Source organism: Halichoerus grypus, chromosome 12 (assembly GCF_964656455.1).
Source record: "Halichoerus grypus chromosome 12, mHalGry1.hap1.1, whole genome shotgun sequence".
NCBI classification, from domain to species: Eukaryota; Metazoa; Chordata; class Mammalia; order Carnivora; family Phocidae; genus Halichoerus; species Halichoerus grypus.
The window spans coordinates 1149918-1166753 of NC_135723.1; the positions used below are offsets into that span (position 1 = coordinate 1149918).

General features: G+C 54.4%; 1 protein-coding gene across 1 annotated transcript; it reads right to left on the bottom strand.

Annotated features, from left to right (window-relative positions):
* Window positions 1-3358: 3358 nt before the first annotated feature.
* Window positions 3359-16064, bottom strand: CCDC201 (coiled-coil domain containing 201). Its single transcript, XM_036066748.2, has 4 exons — window positions 12143-16064; window positions 9095-9139; window positions 5699-6178; window positions 3359-4047 (listed from the first exon to the last, which is right to left on the bottom strand). The coding sequence occupies exons 1-4, from the start codon at window positions 12275-12277 to the stop codon at window positions 3961-3963; spliced, it is 747 nt and encodes a 248-aa protein (XP_035922641.2). The 5' UTR covers window positions 12278-16064; the 3' UTR covers window positions 3359-3960.
* Between the last annotated feature and the right edge of the window lie 772 nt (window positions 16065-16836).

Sequence of the window (16836 nt, forward strand, 5' to 3'; positions counted from 1 at the left end):
CCCGGTGGCCGTTTTACTCGCAAACCGCGGGGTTTTGTGGCTTGTGGGAAGACGCGCCTCCCTGCAGGGGGACTGTGGTGTCCTCTAGTGTCGGCGGCCCGTCCTCTGGGCCGGGCTCGGCTCCTCCTCTGACCGCGGGGCGGGGGCTGCGGGGGCTCGGCTTCTGCTCCCAACCGGACACTCCGGGCGGACGACGTGTACCGCCTGTGGTTCTCAGACTGGTCTCGGACTAACCGGTCCGGGACTGTTGTTGAAGGCAGACCAGGGGTGGACAGCAGGGGTGGGGGTGCGCCCCCAGCAGGCTGAGCCAGGGTGTTCCCTAAAACCGGGCTCCGCAGCCCAAGGTCAGGCCGAAGTCAGGGCCTAGCAGAGAAGAGGCTGTGAGGCGTCAGAGCAGGATGCCGCCGGCCCCCCTCCGCCAGGACACACCTAAGGCCACCGTCCAGGGAAGCCCCCTCCTACCCAAAGAGCGGGCAAGAGAAGAAGGGTTGGTGCAGGGACCCCGCAGCTGGTGGGGAGGCAAGGACTGGGCCAGACTCTGGGGATCACGGGAGCGTGGCCCAGGCTCGGCACATCCCGTGGAGCCTGAGACCCCGTCAGCAGGGGAGGGGGTGGAGGGGCTGCCGGACTCTGCCCCCTCTGAGGACGCCCTGAATCCCAGGGCAACTTCCAGACCCCACTCACTCGGCATTTTCCCTTAGAGGTCTGGCAGACACATCAAAGGGAACACACCACCTGAGGGGTGTGAGGGGGTGAGAGAGACTGTTGTTTGAAGGAGCAGGTCCCCCGGTTACGGGGCTGCTAGGTCCAGTCTGCAGGGCAGGCGGCAGCTGGAGACGCGGGAAGGAGCTGAGGTTGCATCTCAAGTCCGATGGCTGCCTGGAGGCAGAATCCCCTCCTCCCCTGGGAGGACCTCAGTCTTTGTCTCTTAAGGCCTTCAACTGATTGGACGAGGCCCACCCACATTATCGAGGGCGATCTGCTTTAGTCACAGCCCACTGCTATAAATGTTGATCTCACCTAAACCAGAGCCTCACCCTGACATCTGGATTGGCGTTTGACCAAACTGGGCACAGTGGCCCAGCCAAGCTAACACATAAAATGAATCGTCACAAATGTGTATCTTCAAGCTCAAACGAAATCAATCCAAAGTAAAGGAATTTAAAAAATCCTTATGAAAAGCACAATATCCCCAGAGAAACAGGACATTTACAGAATCCTCCGAGAAAGGGATACAACCAACCAGGAAGCAGGTGGACACTTGTCCAACTTGTCCAACAACCATCCATGAGGGAAATGCGCAGCGAGAACACAAGGGTACCGTGTCACTTTTCTAGCTGGTACATGTCTTAATTATGATTATTTTTTATTTTTTGTTTTAAAAGCTATAGTAAAACTAGCAAAGCTGCAGTGAGTGCCCACTCGGACACCGCTCGCGGGCCCCGCACCTCGCTGGGTAATACCTAGCAGGGACCACACGATGGGAACACCGTTTAACCCACAAAAGGACTTGGAGGATTCTAACAACACTGGTAGACATTGGTACAAAATGCTTTGCTCCACGCCCCCATCCCCAATCCTGTGAGTGGGGTGTGGTATCACCCTGCTTGTGCCCGCGGCGAGGCTACCTGGCATGCTGGACCCCACCCCAGCCCTCGAGCAGGGGATCCGGAGCACGGACGGTCTGTGTCCCACCGAGGCGGCCACGCACACACGGGTGGGCCTGGGGCCCGCGTGCAGCCCCGTGGCGGCCAGCAAAGGAACGGGGTCCCCGGTCCTGCACCTCCACACGGAGCCGGGTTCCCACTTTCCTGCTCAGATGCGCCGGGTGAGCACCTGCTTGGCGTCCACTTGCAGAGAGCCCAGGTGGAGGTGCAGCCGAGCCACCAGAACGGAGGTGAACACGGGTTGTTTTGAGTCTTTGTTTTGCAGCAAAAAACAAATTTTAAAACACCAGGCGCTAAGACTTTACTGGAAAGTGATGCACAAAACAGACCCTGCAGCGAGGCCACCAAGCAGCCCCTCAAACCAGGTTTCTGACACGGTGACAAGGGGTGTGAACGTCAAATACAGACACCCTGGATAAATAGCTTATTTTAGGAAGAAAACGTATAGTTTTGAAGATTAGATTAGACGGGGATCACTTCTCATTTCACGCTGAACAGAAACTGCACGAGGAGAAGCATGCTACGGGGGTCGCTGGCTGTGGCGTGGGCACGTTCCTGGAGATGACCCTGGTTCAGAGACCCTGAGGGGTCCCCGTCTACGCAGCCCGGACCGGCAGTGCCCGCGTCCTGAGCGCTGGTCTGAGGCTGCCCTCCTGCCCGTGCACAGCTCGGGTCCCGAGGACACGGAGGTCACGGAGGTAGTGGGTGCGGCCAGGACGCCCTCCCTGTGCACTACGTTCCGGCTTCGGGCACAGGACTCGCTCCTTCCTTGGGCTACTTGCCGGCCACATCTTCCCGTGGCTGGAACACGCTCACAATCCATGCTGTTTTATTTGTGAAACGCCCCCACAGGATTGCATTTCAAACACCAACTAGAGGGCCTGTGCCCTATGCTTGCATACGCTCTTTTGCACAAATGCAAGAATCCGTTTTGCTAACACGTGGGGGAGAAAACGCAACATGAGCATCTAGGAAAGTATCTTATGAACAAAACGCTTCCTTCTGAGCACCTGTAATTCCCAAGCTTTCAAGAACAACCTCCCCGAAGTGCCCCCGTCATGCCTTCCTCCTCCCTGGCCTCATTCTGCATCTGAATTTGTCAAGGGCTGTAAGCAAGACAGAGAAGCCACTTGATGACCCATCGGAATCACTTTGCATCAGACACAGATGCTCAGGAGAACCGTTCACTGACTTCCAGTATTGAAGGCGCGAAGGGTTTGCACTGAAGTATTTTTCCACGGTATGCAATTCTAGGCAGACTTTCTGCTTTATACTTTTGTGTTGTATTTGAAAAATTCATAAACTTATCATTTCCATAATCCGACAATAAATGTTGTAACAAAGGGAGAAGTGAGCACGTTGAAGAGTCAGCTTATGAAGGAAGAACGGGGTCAGGACAGGCAGGACTGTGTAAGCCCACTGGACAGTAAATCCGCTCTTCCCACACGTACAGTCATTTGAAGTGACTCATCCAGTGACGGCAAACCACCCCCACCCCGGGAGGACTGTCCTCCTTCCTTGTTGGAAACCTCCAAACAAACACAGGGAGTGCCCTGCTTTAGGGCTGCCTCCTGATTCTGTCTAGCAGTGAGCTTGATCTGCAGCCCTGAGAGCGGGGCCACCATGGCCAGGCCTGGAGGGGCAGCCCTGGAGACGGCCCGGGGTAGGGTTGGAAACAAACGCTCTTTTCGTTTTCAGAAGGAAAAAAAACAGAGCACAGGGTGTAAACACCTCCGGCTTTTCTGTGGGACCCCAGCGACACTGCACAGGGACGGGGCAGAGACGGCCCGAACCACGGCACAGGGTCGGATTCTTCACCCCACCCCCACCTTTCGGAACGAGCACCTGCAAGCCGCCCGAAGCGCCTCCCGCTCAGAGTCCCAGCGTCTGACTCTCCCGGAATGGCATCCTGAGCCCGCGGGGTGTGCGGCCCCAGCCCTGTGTGGGCGGCTGGGTCGCCACGCTCCCTGGTCTCTATGTGCAAAATGTCATCCTGTGCCCTGGATCGCACTGGGGAAGCCGCGGGGGTGGCGGGCACCCCCAGGGTGGCGCAGTGGGCGTCCACCTCCCCCGTCGGCTCCCTCTGGGCCCTGCGCTCTGGTGGTACCTCGGAGAGCCTCGTTAGCTCACCCCCACCCGACTCGAGAGGCGCAGCGCGGGGAGGGCAGCGGTCCAAGCGGGACCTGGGCAAGCCCTGAGGAGGGCTGGGGTTTGCAGACAGACAGAGGGCCGGGTGAGTCCGGCCGAGGTGCGAGCTCCAGAGCATCGCAGCCCCTGGCCCCGGCCCCGAGGGTCAATCGTCCTCGATGGTGAGCTCGTGCTGAGTGGCCTCCTCGATGTTCTGAAGCTGGCGGATTTCCCACTGCCTCACGCGCTCCATCTGTCGGAGGAAAGGCGTCTCTGAGAAGGCCCGTGTTGCAGGAGCACCTGCCACGCTGCCCGTGGACAGCAGAGGCCCATGCGGGCTGCACGCCCCTCCCCACCCGGCCCTGCCCTCGGCTCGCGGGCACCCCTGCTTCCGCGTGCCGGGCATCACAACCGCACCACGGAGCGGCAACCGCCCAGAGGGCCGAGTCGGGGTGGGCACCGGAGGGGTGGCTGAGGACCCAGGGGAGTGGGGCAGAGGGGGCCGGAGGGCTGGGCACAGGGACAGGGAGGGCCAGCCGGGGGCGTGCCGGGGACATCCCCGTGGGGCGGAGTGGACAGGCGGTCTTGCGGGGCTGCAGCAGGGAGAAGGGCCCAGGCCAGGGCGGGGAACACGGGCAGGATGAGCCCTGCTCCTGACCGAGACGCGGGCTTGGCCTCCTAGAAGCCACGGCGGGGGGGCAGGGTGGCGGATCGAGGACAGGGTTGGCGGTGGAAGGAAAGACTGGGTCCTCGGCCCCCCATGGCGGGTCCCCCACAGATCATGGTCCTCCAAATAGCCTGGAAGTGTAAAAAAATGAAGCAATCCCTGGGTGGGGGCAAATGAGGACCAGGAGAAGCTGGTGTTGTCAGCAAGGGTGTGGGCAGATGGCAGAACGAGCGGGGACAGCAGAGCCGGGGGACGGGCCACCAGCAAGCACATGACCCCCTCCCAGAGCCCAGAGCAGTCCGAGGGGCTGGAAGCTGGGCGCCTGCACGAGGGGCCCCATAGGCCCAGGGCCTGCCCCACCTCTGGGACAATCTCTGCCACACAGTGAGACCCCCAGGCCCCTTCCCTCTGTCAGCTCCAGAATACTCCAGCCCCACTCACACCTCTCCTGGCAGCAGGTGGGAACATCATCAGCCCGTGGGGACAGGGCACTAGGGAGGCATTTGGGGCTCGGGGGCAGCCCCGCACTCGGGCCGCACCCAGGAACGCAGGTGGAGCTCTGGTCAGCTCTGCAAGGCCGGGTTCCCAACCACGACCAGACACAGCCACAGAGGGCGGGGTGGGGGGGCCGTCAGGAAAGCATCCCACCAGCAACGCCCCAGAAGGGCGAGTGAGGCCAAGCAGAGAGGACTGGAAGGCCAGTGAAAGGAATCAGTGGGAGAATCGAGGCATCCTGCGGCGACCTTGGAAAGTGGAACCCAGCACCCCTCCGAGGGGCGGACAAGGAGTGAGAGAAGAAAGAAGAGACGGCAAGAAGCCATCCAGGCTGCCCCACACCTGACTTCCACGGAGTCCCAGCAGGTGGAGCGGAGCCACGGGCCTCAGAGGCCACAGAGGGAAGGGTGAAGGTTTCCCAGAGGGACCCAACAGACCGACGGGCGCCCAGCCCACGAGCCAGGCCATGCACTGCACACGCCCCACCTCTTGGCAGCAGACCTGGACAGCCGGGGTCAGCTGTGGCCCCACGTGAGGGGCAAGGTGGAAGTCCCCCGGCCGTGCCCTTCTCAGAACCTTCTAGAACAGCAGGGCGTCACAGGAGAGGTGAACCAGCTGAGGGGCCAGGACGCAGTGCTCCGAGCAGGAAAGGGGCCCTAGGGACGGGGTCAGGGATGGGGTCGGGGACAGGGTCGGGTCGGGGACACAGTCAGGGACAGGGTCAGGTTGGGGATAGTCGTACCACAGTGGCCAGCTTCTTCAGGTCCCGCTTCCTCCTCCTGGCTGTGGTGGGGATCCCGGGCAACCCCACGGGTCGAGGCCGGCTCCTCGCTCCGCGGGACTCCGCTCGCTGCTGCCGCCGCCGGGTGACCGAGGCCGCTGTGGGCGGCTCTTCCCCGGGAGCCCGGGGGTCTGGGTTGGGCCCTGGCTGCCCACTGGCCGCCCTGGAGGCCCAGATGCTAGAAAGCTGCGGGGTCTGGAGGGCGGCCGTGGAGCTGAGCCCTGCCTGGGGGGTCGGGGGGTCCCAGGAGAGGTGTGCAGGCAGCGGGGATCCAGGCTCAGGGCCCTCTGCCGGGTGGGAGGGGACGGGGCCTGCTGGCCTCCTGCGCAGGCTGGGGGAGGCTCCCAGCGGGGTGCTGTGCTTCAGGACCCTTCTCAAGGGCAGCTGACTCCTCAGTGAAGAGGGGCCCTCGTCTTCCTCAGAGGAGCTCACCCTGGAAAACTGCCGAGACAGAGCACAGATGTCGGCTCCCTAGAAGGTCCCGGCAGGAGCCTCAGGACGGGCACCAGAGCCCACCGGGCACGTCCTCCTCCCCGCCAGCCTCTGCCCTGGGCACAGAGCCTCCAGTCCCGCCCCGGGTGGGAGCGTGCGGCCCAGAGCGTGCTCCCGCCGTACCTGCCTTTCCACCCAAGTCGCCTGTTCTATTTTTTGGTCAAAAGCAACCATGGGTCCAAAATGTGGTCTTAATAATGGAATTGAAAAAGAGGGGGTTTTCAGGTAAAAACACTTTTTTTTTTTTTTCAGGAGAAAACTGTAAAACATTGTCAATGAAATCATCTTAACATTTACGCTCAACATAAAAGAGCAGAACAGCGGCCGGACGCAGCTGCTCTCCGTATGATGGGACGGCGAATCAGGCAGGGGTGTGGACACCCAGCGTCCTGATCCCGAGCCCCCCGCCCCCAGCTCCCAAGCCCCCGGCCGGCAGCAGAAGCTCCTTCAGAGTGTTTTTCCATCGAGAACAAAGCCTCTGGGAAAACCCTCAAACTCCTGTGCTCACGGCCTTTCCCTCATGCTGACAAACTGTCTTCGGCAAACAGTTTTATGGTTATCCTAAGGTCGTGGTCTCCACAGCGCTCCTTGACAGGTTGTCATGTCAAAAGGATGTGACAGACTGAGCAGCTTGGTTTTTGAAAGAAGCCCTCATGTGTCTTTTAAAGAGGCATTAATTCACACTGCGGTGCATCCGAGCCAATCCCCTACCAGTCTAGGTAGCTTTCAGAGGAATGCTGATTTTATGTTGAATGCCACGGATGGAATGGGGGAAAGTATTCGCAAAGTACAAATCCAATAAGGGGATACTATCCGAAGTACGCAAGGAATTCATACAGCTCAATAGCAAAAAGCCAAATAATCCAATTAAAACATGGGCAGAGGACGTGAACAGACATATCTCTAAAGAGGACATCCAGACGGCCGACAGACACATGAAAAGATGCTCCACATCACTCAGCACCAGGGAAATGCAGATCAAACCTACAAGGAGATACCACCTCACACCTGTCAGAATGGCCAAAATCAACAACACAAGAAACAGCAGGTGTCGGCGAGGATGCGGAGAAAGGGGACCCCTCATGCCCTGTTGGTGGGAATGCAGGCTGGTGCAGCCACTCTGGACAACAGTATGGAGGGTCCTCAAAAAAATGAAAAACTGGAATATCACGTGCCCCAGGAATTCCACGTCTGGGCATTTGGCCAAAGGGAAGGGAACCATCATCCTGAAAAGGTACCGACTGACCCTGCCACGTTCACTGCAGCCGTGTTCACGATGAACGGTCACGCTTTGCTGAATCCCACTCTCAGGGGCCGATCTCATGCACCTGTTCGCTAGTGGGAAGAACATTTTCTGGTGATGATATCCACTGTGGGCCCTGCTTCCCAAAAGTATCAATCAAGAAAGCCACTGTCATGCATGGTGCGGGAGGGACTGGAACTTCTCTCCAACAAGTGGATAGAAGTGTGAAGATGGGGTGATTGGGACGTGCCCGGAAGCCCGCAGTCTTGGCGGCGGCCCACCAACTGGCTTCCGCTCAGGGGAAGAACAGAGCCACCAGTCAGTGCAAGATACTACCGCGGGGTTTTCCTTGAATTCCTGCTGTGCATTTGCACCTGAAGGGATGTATCCAGTAGTGAGTTTTTGGGGAGGCAGAGCTGAGAAGCATAGTCATGATAGTGAAGTAATAACGGGCTAAACTTTTCCTAGAACAGAGGACAGATGCTTATGTTGCCTTAAACGTGAGCCTGATCAGAAATGCTCCAAGGCCGTGGGAAAGCGTCCTAGCCATCGTTTGCTGCGTGACAAATCACGCCAGCACTGAGGAACGTAAGACAGACACGGGTGGTCACGGTTTCCATGGGTGGGGGGCTGGGGCTCTCCCATGGGGCTGCTGCCCTCCTGTCCTGCTTAAAATCAAAGCATAGAGGGACAAGTAAAACTAGAAAGTCTAACGTCAGCCTTCCTGCCATCCGGCTCCCCTAAGTAGCTACTGTTAGCAATTTGTAAGAAAACAAAAAGCACGGAATGCATGTCCCGTATACAAAAGAAGTTCACGTCTCGTAAATGGAATCCTGATGCGCATGGCTGTGTGGCTTTTCACCTCACCGGTGATGGGCCACGTCCCTGACTCTGAACAAAGCACGTCAAGTCGCTTATTTGAGCGTGGCAGAGTTGGGTGTTTAAATTCCCCAGAGGGGCTTCGAGGTGGGCCAGGGCAGAAGAGGTCCGGAAATACGGTCTGGCGGGAAGGGGTTGTTGCTCGCGGAAACGCGTTCAGTGGAGCGTGCTGGAGTATTCCGAATCGGATCCCAGTGAGCTCTTAGAGCATTCTTCCGAGGTGAGTATATCATGACCAGGCAGCTGGGGGAAGTGCCAGCCCCGCTGAAACCGAAAACAGGTCAGACCGTGCCGAACGTCCACAGGAGGGTCTCCCAGTCCCTGGGCCGGAAAGCCAGTCGGGAGTGCCATCCTGGGGGGTGGTCAGTTCCCGAGCGGCTACTGTGTAGGTCTCAGGGTGCTCTTGGTACATTGTTTCCCGTCGCAAAACCCGTAGAGATTGATGAATGTGAACTCTACCCACTCTGAAAAGCTGGATTCGCTCCAGAGAATGAGTCAGCATCAGTAAGTGCCCAAGTGTTTCCCAGAGTGGCCGCGCGGTCCTCCAGCCTCGCGGGCCCGCACGGGGAGCCCAAGTCGCTCCGCATCCTCACCGGCATTCGGGGTCGGCGGCCCCTAAGGTGTCCTACTGTTTGCTTTCTAACAGGTGAGCAGTGGTACCTCACGGCAGGGTGGTCTTAATGTGCATTTCTTCCACGACCGGTGATGGTGAGCATCTTACCCTTTATTTACCACCTACTTACCGCGTATACATCTTCTTTGCTGGTTAGAGGTTGAACACCTGAGCCCTGTCGACAAAGGCAAACAGAATCAGCTCGCTTATTAACAGACTGCACTGGGTCAGAAAGCGCATCGGCCCCACACCGCCCGTCGGAGGCTGCGCCGGAGACCAAGGGCTTCGGAAAGATCCCCAGCATTACGGCAGCGAAGACAACCCACGGGGGGGACGTGTGAGCACAGGAGCACGTCTGCTGTTAGGAGGCCAAATTCATGCAAAAATGCGTTAGATGAGTTGAAAAACAGAAGCACAGTGTGATTAAAAAGTCTGAATGTTTTCCTCTTTAAGCACCTTTGCTCCAGAGGCCGCAGCAGCAACACAGAGCAAAATCCACAGAGAAATACGGAGAAACAGAAATAAACTAGTAATGGAGGCTACTTCACAGTGTGGGTTTTTTTTTTTCTTTCTAAGCCTATGGTAGATCAAAGAGAAAAAGAAGAGAAATGATCCAAATCCCATGGAAGGTCATCAACGCTTGTAAAGGGAGACAAAGTCATTCTACTTCCAAGAGGGACCAGACTCAGTGCAGGGGAGGGGTACACACCGGGCGGGGCTCCTACCAGAAAGGCATCGAGAGCGAACAGGAGCATATTTTCTGATTAGCAGGAGCTACCCTGAACTAACTTACTCATGGAAGTGCGCTGAGAACCAATACACAATTAAATGCTGATATGCTTTTCCATAAGAACAATTTGAGAGCCGCCTGGGTGGCTCATCAGGTTAAGCGTCTGCCTTCGGCTCAGGTCATGATCCCGGGGTCCGGGGATCGAGCCCCACATCGGGCTCCCTGCTTAGCGGGGAGTCTGCTTCTCCCTCTCCTCCTGCTTGTCACTCCCCCTGCTTGTGCTCATTCTTTCTCTGTCAAATGAATAAAATAAAATCTTTTTAAAAAAAAGAACAATTCGATACATTTTTGATAGAACAATACTATAGCACTAACAGCTTACAGAAAGAACAGTGTGGGTTTTCAGATGCGTACTCAGCACAAACAATAGAGACATACATCTGGGAATATTAGACAGGAAGAGATGGGTTTTAAATGAGCAGGGAAGGGAGTTTTTTTTTTTTTCTTTGAGTGTTGTTCCAATGGGTCAGCCATTTAGAATAAAAAAAAAAAGTAGCAAAGCCAAGTCCCTACCTCATACCCTACATGAAAATAAACTACAAGGGACTGAATAGTAAACTCTTTAAAAATTCAGATTGCGAAAAAGAAACAGAATAATTTTGAAAAATCAGAAACAAATTGGATTCTTATATCATTCACCAAGATCAATTCCAACTGCATATAAGATGCAAATGTTGTGAGACATGACGTGAAATGGGGTCACTTATTTTGAGGGGTTTAGATGGAGCCGGGAGGCCATCAGCAGGGGGGCTCGTCCTTGTTCTCTGTCCTCAGGGTGAAACTAGAAACTTTGAGCCCCGCCAAACCCCACATACCCCGAGCCCCTGCAACTTGCTGCCCTAAGAGATTTTACTCCAATTCTGTTCAACCAACCCGAATTTTCTGCTGCCAACACCAGTCAAAATTCTTTCTAAGCAACATATACAAACTTTCCCCATTATCTTTAAAAACCCCTGAATTTTGTCCCCTGAGGGGACACAATTTGGGTTGCTCCCCGAACTGCAATCCTGAGACCTCACATAAACGCTTTGTTTTAGGTCAGTTCTGCCTCTTTGCCAACAAGGTACAAACAGAACTATCAAAGCACTGGAAGGAAATGCGGGTGGCTTGCTCTGTAAACTGGTAAGGCTTTCAAATGATAACTCATGACACAGAAGCCATAAAGGAAAAGAAGTTGAAATATAAAATTTTAAACTTCTGTAAAGAAAAACAGATGACATCGTCAGTGAAAACAGACGGCCCACAATTCCTATGAAAGATAAACAACAGGCTAATGTTCCTCCAACCCAGGGGAAAAAACTAAACCCTTAATGGATCAACATGCAAGGACCCTTAATGGGTTTTTTTTTTAAATCTCAAATGTGTTTTTAATATATTGATAAGAAAAGATGTCTATGTTTTGGGTACAGGATCCTTTTTTTTTTTTTTCCCCAAACTGAGGAAAAATAAGGATCTAATGTTCCAGAAGAAGCTAAAAATAACATCAGGTTATAGTGGGGGCTAGGGAGGGCGGCAGGGGCCACTCCAAACCTGCTTAGCCCTTTTATTTTGACACCTAGCCTACAAATGAAGAAGGGAGAAAGGTCCCTGCCCGGGGAGACTCGAGGAGACCTGGGCAGCCCCCCTGGCTGGGCTGGGGAGTGGTTAGGGTCCGAGACTCAGGACTCTGAAACTCCCCCCCCTCGGGACCCTACCAGTCCTGCACCCTGCGTCTCTCTGCACATATGGAGCAGGCATGGCGAGGGCTCCCCTCCTGCTCCTGGTGCTGGCCCCCCCCCGGCCCCCCGCAAGGCCACACCGGACCCCGCCCCGCAGGACAGGCTGGGGAGGGGCGGGAACAGGGGAGGGAGGGCGGGGTGTGCAGGACCTGGACCCTCACTGATGTGTCGGGGGAGGGCGTGTGGGGTCCCAGCGCAGGGCGCCCCACACCAGGGGAGGCGGCCAGCCGTACCTGTGCCCCGGGCTCCATCCTGCCTCCACGCGGGGACGCAGCTGCCGCACCCCAAGCCGGCGCCCAGAAGCCCCGCGGCGCGGCCCGCAGGCAGGCCAGGCAGGCGACCGCGACCCCCGACCCCCGTGCTCGGCCTGCACCTGGCGCTCCCTGGGCGCACGTGCAGGGCGGGGCGCGGGCGGGGCGAGCCCCGAGGGCCTCCACCTGGTGGGTTCCCACGCGCACCTGTGTGTGTTCCCGGCCTTCCCGCCGTCGGGGCCGGACGTCCAGGCCTGAGCCATCCCCGTGCGCTCCTGCGTGCCGGCCGGTCGACCCGCCTCTGCACGACAAGCTTCGGGAGCGGAGACCGTCACCCCAGCCTCGCACCCAAGGCAAGGCTCGTGTCCCCGTGTCCCCGTGTCCCCGTGTCCAGAGGCAGGGAGCGGAGAGTGACTCACAGCTGTCGGACTCCCAAAGTCCTTGGCGCTGTGAGGATCCTTCCCAGCCCTCGTGGGGTGGGGTCTGAACCCCTGCAGGGCCCCAGGCGGCGCAGACGTTCCGAGGGGCGGCCCTGGTGGGACCCGGACGGGCATCGCTGGCCGGTGCTGGTGCTGCCCGGGGGGACCCCTCCCACGCAAGCGACTTCGGGAGTGGGGCGGCGGGAGGGCAGGCGGGAGGCCGGTGCCCACCTGACCAGCGTCTTAACATATCATTAGTGAATAACGGTTAAAAAAAAACCATCTCGCCTGGTACAGTCCATCCTTTTCCAGGTGGGGAAAGTGGGGGCCACAGTGGGGAAGAGTTTGTCCCAAGTCCCGCAGGGAGCCCGGTGGGGCTGCTTTGACGACATCCCAGTGTCCTGTTGTTTCCTCACTGTGTCAGGCCATCTGAGGGTCCCCTGGCCTCCTGGCACCCCGGCTCCCCTGCTCTCCTGACCCCAGCGGTCCCCCTGACCTCCTGGCACTCAGGCACGCTGCTTTCAGTGTAGCATACGGCTCTTTTGTTTGCGTTCGCGGCTAAAAACAATTTCGAAATCTGCAGTGTGTGTCGAGGGTCACGTTAGTCGGGCACACCAACGTCATCTGTCACCAGCACCCTTCGCTGCCGCCCTGGGCAGCGCTCTGCGGGGGGAGTGTGGGGGTCTGGGCATGCGCAGGGGCGCAGCGCCAGCTCAAGGCCAGCCTGCGGAGGAGTTGGCCCCATACCCTGCTCCGGGTCCCTGCTGGGAGCCCCGCATGTTCCTAGAGCTCAGAGAGGCTGGGTGCCCGGAGCTGGATGCCTCTCGCTGTGCAGAGGCGACTTCAGGCGTGACTCGAATCCAGCTGGTAGATGCACCCATGCGCCTGCTGGTCTGCCACACGGAAACCTGCATCGCGGGTACAAGTACTGCTCTTGGTGCGGAAAGTCCGGTTCAGAGCCCGGCTCTTGTTACGTAGAAGGCGCGGGCTTTGGACGAGACATGCAGACGGTCCAGGGCAGTGAGAGCTGCCTCACTGGGCTTACAGATCATGTGCGGGGGATGCCCAGGAGCGCTGGGCCCGCGGGAAGTACTCAGCAGCTGGTGGCATCTGCATTCACTCTACCTACTTATCTTCCAACAGCCTTTCCATTCTACCTTGCTGGGGCTTTCGGAACTCCGGCAAAGCAAATTACCCATTGCTTCTGCATTGCACATTTATTTTCTGTATATTATGATGTTTTGGCCTCTTAAGACCTTTCTGGCTGGGGAGAGGTTGTCCCGCGTGGGGTTAGCCAATCCTTAAAGATATAAAAGGACCCAATGGGAAGCATGTCTTCCATATGGGAACCAAGCAGCCCAGAGCCATACCTCCTCCATCTAGACCGAGCAGCCCAGGGGACAATATTCTTTTTGGGCCAGGTGCCAGGCAACTAGGGACACCCTACAGCACCCTACTGCTGGAATTATTCAAGGTAGCCAATGCTAAGCTGCTCACACTGTCCTGCTCTGCCCTTTCCCATGGAAACCCCAGTAAGGGTTATGGCCTGGGCTCTCTCCTCCTCCTGCTTCTGCCTCCTGACCACCCTGACGCTTCCTTGTGGCCCTGTGTGGTGTGCTGTGCCTCCTGTCTGTAGGACCCGGAATATAATAAACTTTCCTTCTAAGCCCCATTCCTATCTAGGCCTGTGTCCCATTGACTTTACTATCGCATACCCAACACGTATATTCCTAGAACAGATTCTACACAACCAGTATGCTCAAGGTTGCATCTGACCTCAGGCTGTAAATAAGAGGTTAATGACTGATACTTTTTGGAAACCACTACAGAAAAGAAAAAAAAAAAACCTGTAAATTTCATTAATAATCAAATAAGTAAATTTCATTAATAATCAAATAGCACAAGTACTGCTTTAAATTCATTAACATTTGTAAAGATAAACTGTCAAAATACCTTCCAAGACAGGAAGTGCCAGGTTTACTTGTGAATCCTACTGAACATTTAAGAAAGAAATTATACCAATTCTTTACAATCTCTACCAGATTTAAACAGAGGAAACAGTTCTTAACCCATTGAGACCAGCATTACCATAATACCAAAAACAGATGAAGACATTACAAGAAAGGAAAACTACAGATCAAAATCTTTCATGAACATAGATGGAAAAATCCTCAACAAAATATTAGCAAATCAAATCCAACAATGTATAAAATAATTATATGCCATGACCAAGTGAGATTTATTCCAGGTGTGCAAGGCTGGTTCAAGAGTTAAAAATCACCTAATGTAACCCATCACACCAAGCTAAAGAAATATCACATGATCATATCAATAGAGGCAGAAAAAAATCTGACAAAATCCAATGCACGTTTGTGATAAAAAACTCAGTAAACTATGAATACAGGAGAACTTCCTAAACTTGATAAAGAATACCTATAAAAACCTAAGTAAGATCACAGCTAATGGTGAGAATCTCAAAGCTTTCCCACTAAGATCAAAACAAGACAAGGATGTCCTCTCCCACCAGTGCTTTTTAACATCATGGTGGGAGTCCTAGCTGATGCAATAAGACAAGAAAAGGAAATAAAATGTATACTGATTGATAAGGGATAAATAAAATTGTCTTTGCGGATGACAAAAAGAATCAATGGAAAAACTCCTGGAACTAATAAGTGATTAAAGCAAAGTTGCAGGATACCAGGATACAGAATCAATCCTTTGTGAATATACCAGCCATGAATAAGTGGAATTTGAAATTAAAAACACACCACTTACATTAGCACCCCCAAAATGAAATACTTGTGTATAAGTATAATAAAATATGTACAAGATCTATATGAAAAACTACTAGACTGATGGATGATCTCACATAAGAACTGAGTAAATGGAGAGGTGTCCCATGTTCACGGAGAGGAAGACTCAATTTTGTCAAGATGTCAGTTCTCAACTTGATCTAGAGATTCAATGTGATCCCAGTCAAAGGTGCAGTACGTTATTTTATAGATATCGATAAACTGATTCCCAAGTTAAAAAAAGAGTCAAAAGACCCAGAATAGCCAACGTAATATTGAAGAACAAAGTGAGAGGACTGACACTACCTGACTTCAAAACTTACCGTAAAACTATGGTATAATAATATGTGAATCTATAGCATAAAGAGGGGTATTGGAAATTAATAGACAAACAGTGCAATGGAACAGCTTAGAGAGACCAGAAATAGACCCACGTAGATACAGTCAGCTGGTCTTGGGCAAGCAAAGATAGTACAATGGAGAGATTATCTTTTAACAAATGGCACCAGAACAACTGGACATCCACATGCAAAGAAATGAACCTAGACAGAGACCTTACACCTTTCACAAAAATTAAGTCACATGGATCGTAGGCTTAAGTGGAAAATGAAAAACTATCAACTCTGAGAAGACGACAGGGGGAAAACCCAGATCGCCCTGGGTGTGGTGATGAGTGAGTTTTTTGATGCCAAATGCATGATCCATGAAAGCAAAAGTGTAGAAGCTGGACATCAGTAAAATTTAAAACTTCTGATCTGTGAAAGAAAATGTAAAGAAATTAGAAGAAAAGCCACAGACTGGGAGAAAATATTTACAAAAGATGAATCTGATAAAAGACTGTTATCTAAAATGTTAAAAGAACTCTTAAAACTCAAAAGCAAGAAAACAAACAACCTGATTAATAAATGGCCAAAGGCCTTAACGGAAACAGTCCCCAAAGAAGAAAAACAGATAGCAAATAAGCACATGAAAAATTGCCCCACATCATACGTCATCTGGGGACTGCAAGTTAAAACAAGGAGATATAAGTAAATACTTATTAGAATGGCCAAAAACAAGATACTATCAACACTAAATGGGGAGGAGCATGTGATGCCTCTTGTGGTGTAACCAGGGTGACAGCACCCCCATGTTGTGTATCACTCACGCTGTGATGGAAGGGAGACACCCCATGATGTCCACGCTGTGATGTAGGGGACACACCCCACGATGTCCACGCTGTGATGTAGGGGAGACACCCCCATGATGTCCACGCTGTGATGTAGGGGAGACACCCCCATGATGTCCTCACTGCGATGTAGGGGAGACACCCCCATGATGTCCACGCTGTGATGTAGGGGAGACACCCCCATGGTGTCTGTGCTGTGATGTAGGGGAGACACCCCCGTGATGTCCACGCTGTGATGTAGGGGAGACACCCCCGTGATGTCCATGCTGTGATGTAGGGGAGACACCCCCGTGATGTCCACGCTGTGATGTAGGGGAGACACCCCCATGATGTCTGTGCTGTGATGTAGGGGAGACACCCCATGATGTCCACGCTGTGATGTAGGGGAGACACCCCCATGATGTCTGTGCTGTGATGTAGGGGAGACACCCCATGATGTCTGTGCTGTAATGTAGGGGAGACACCCCATGATGTCTGTGCTGTAATGTAGGGGAGACACCCCATGATGTCTGTGCTGTGATGTAGGGGAGATACCCCATGATGTCCACGCTGTGATGTAGGGGAGACACCCCCATGATGTCCGTGCTGTGATGTAGGGGAGACACCCCATGATGTCCACGCTGTGATGTAGGGGAGACACTCCATGATGTCTGTGCTGTGATGTAGGGGAGACACCCCCATGATGTCTGTGCTGTGATGTAGGGGAGACACCCTATGATGTCCACGCTGTGATG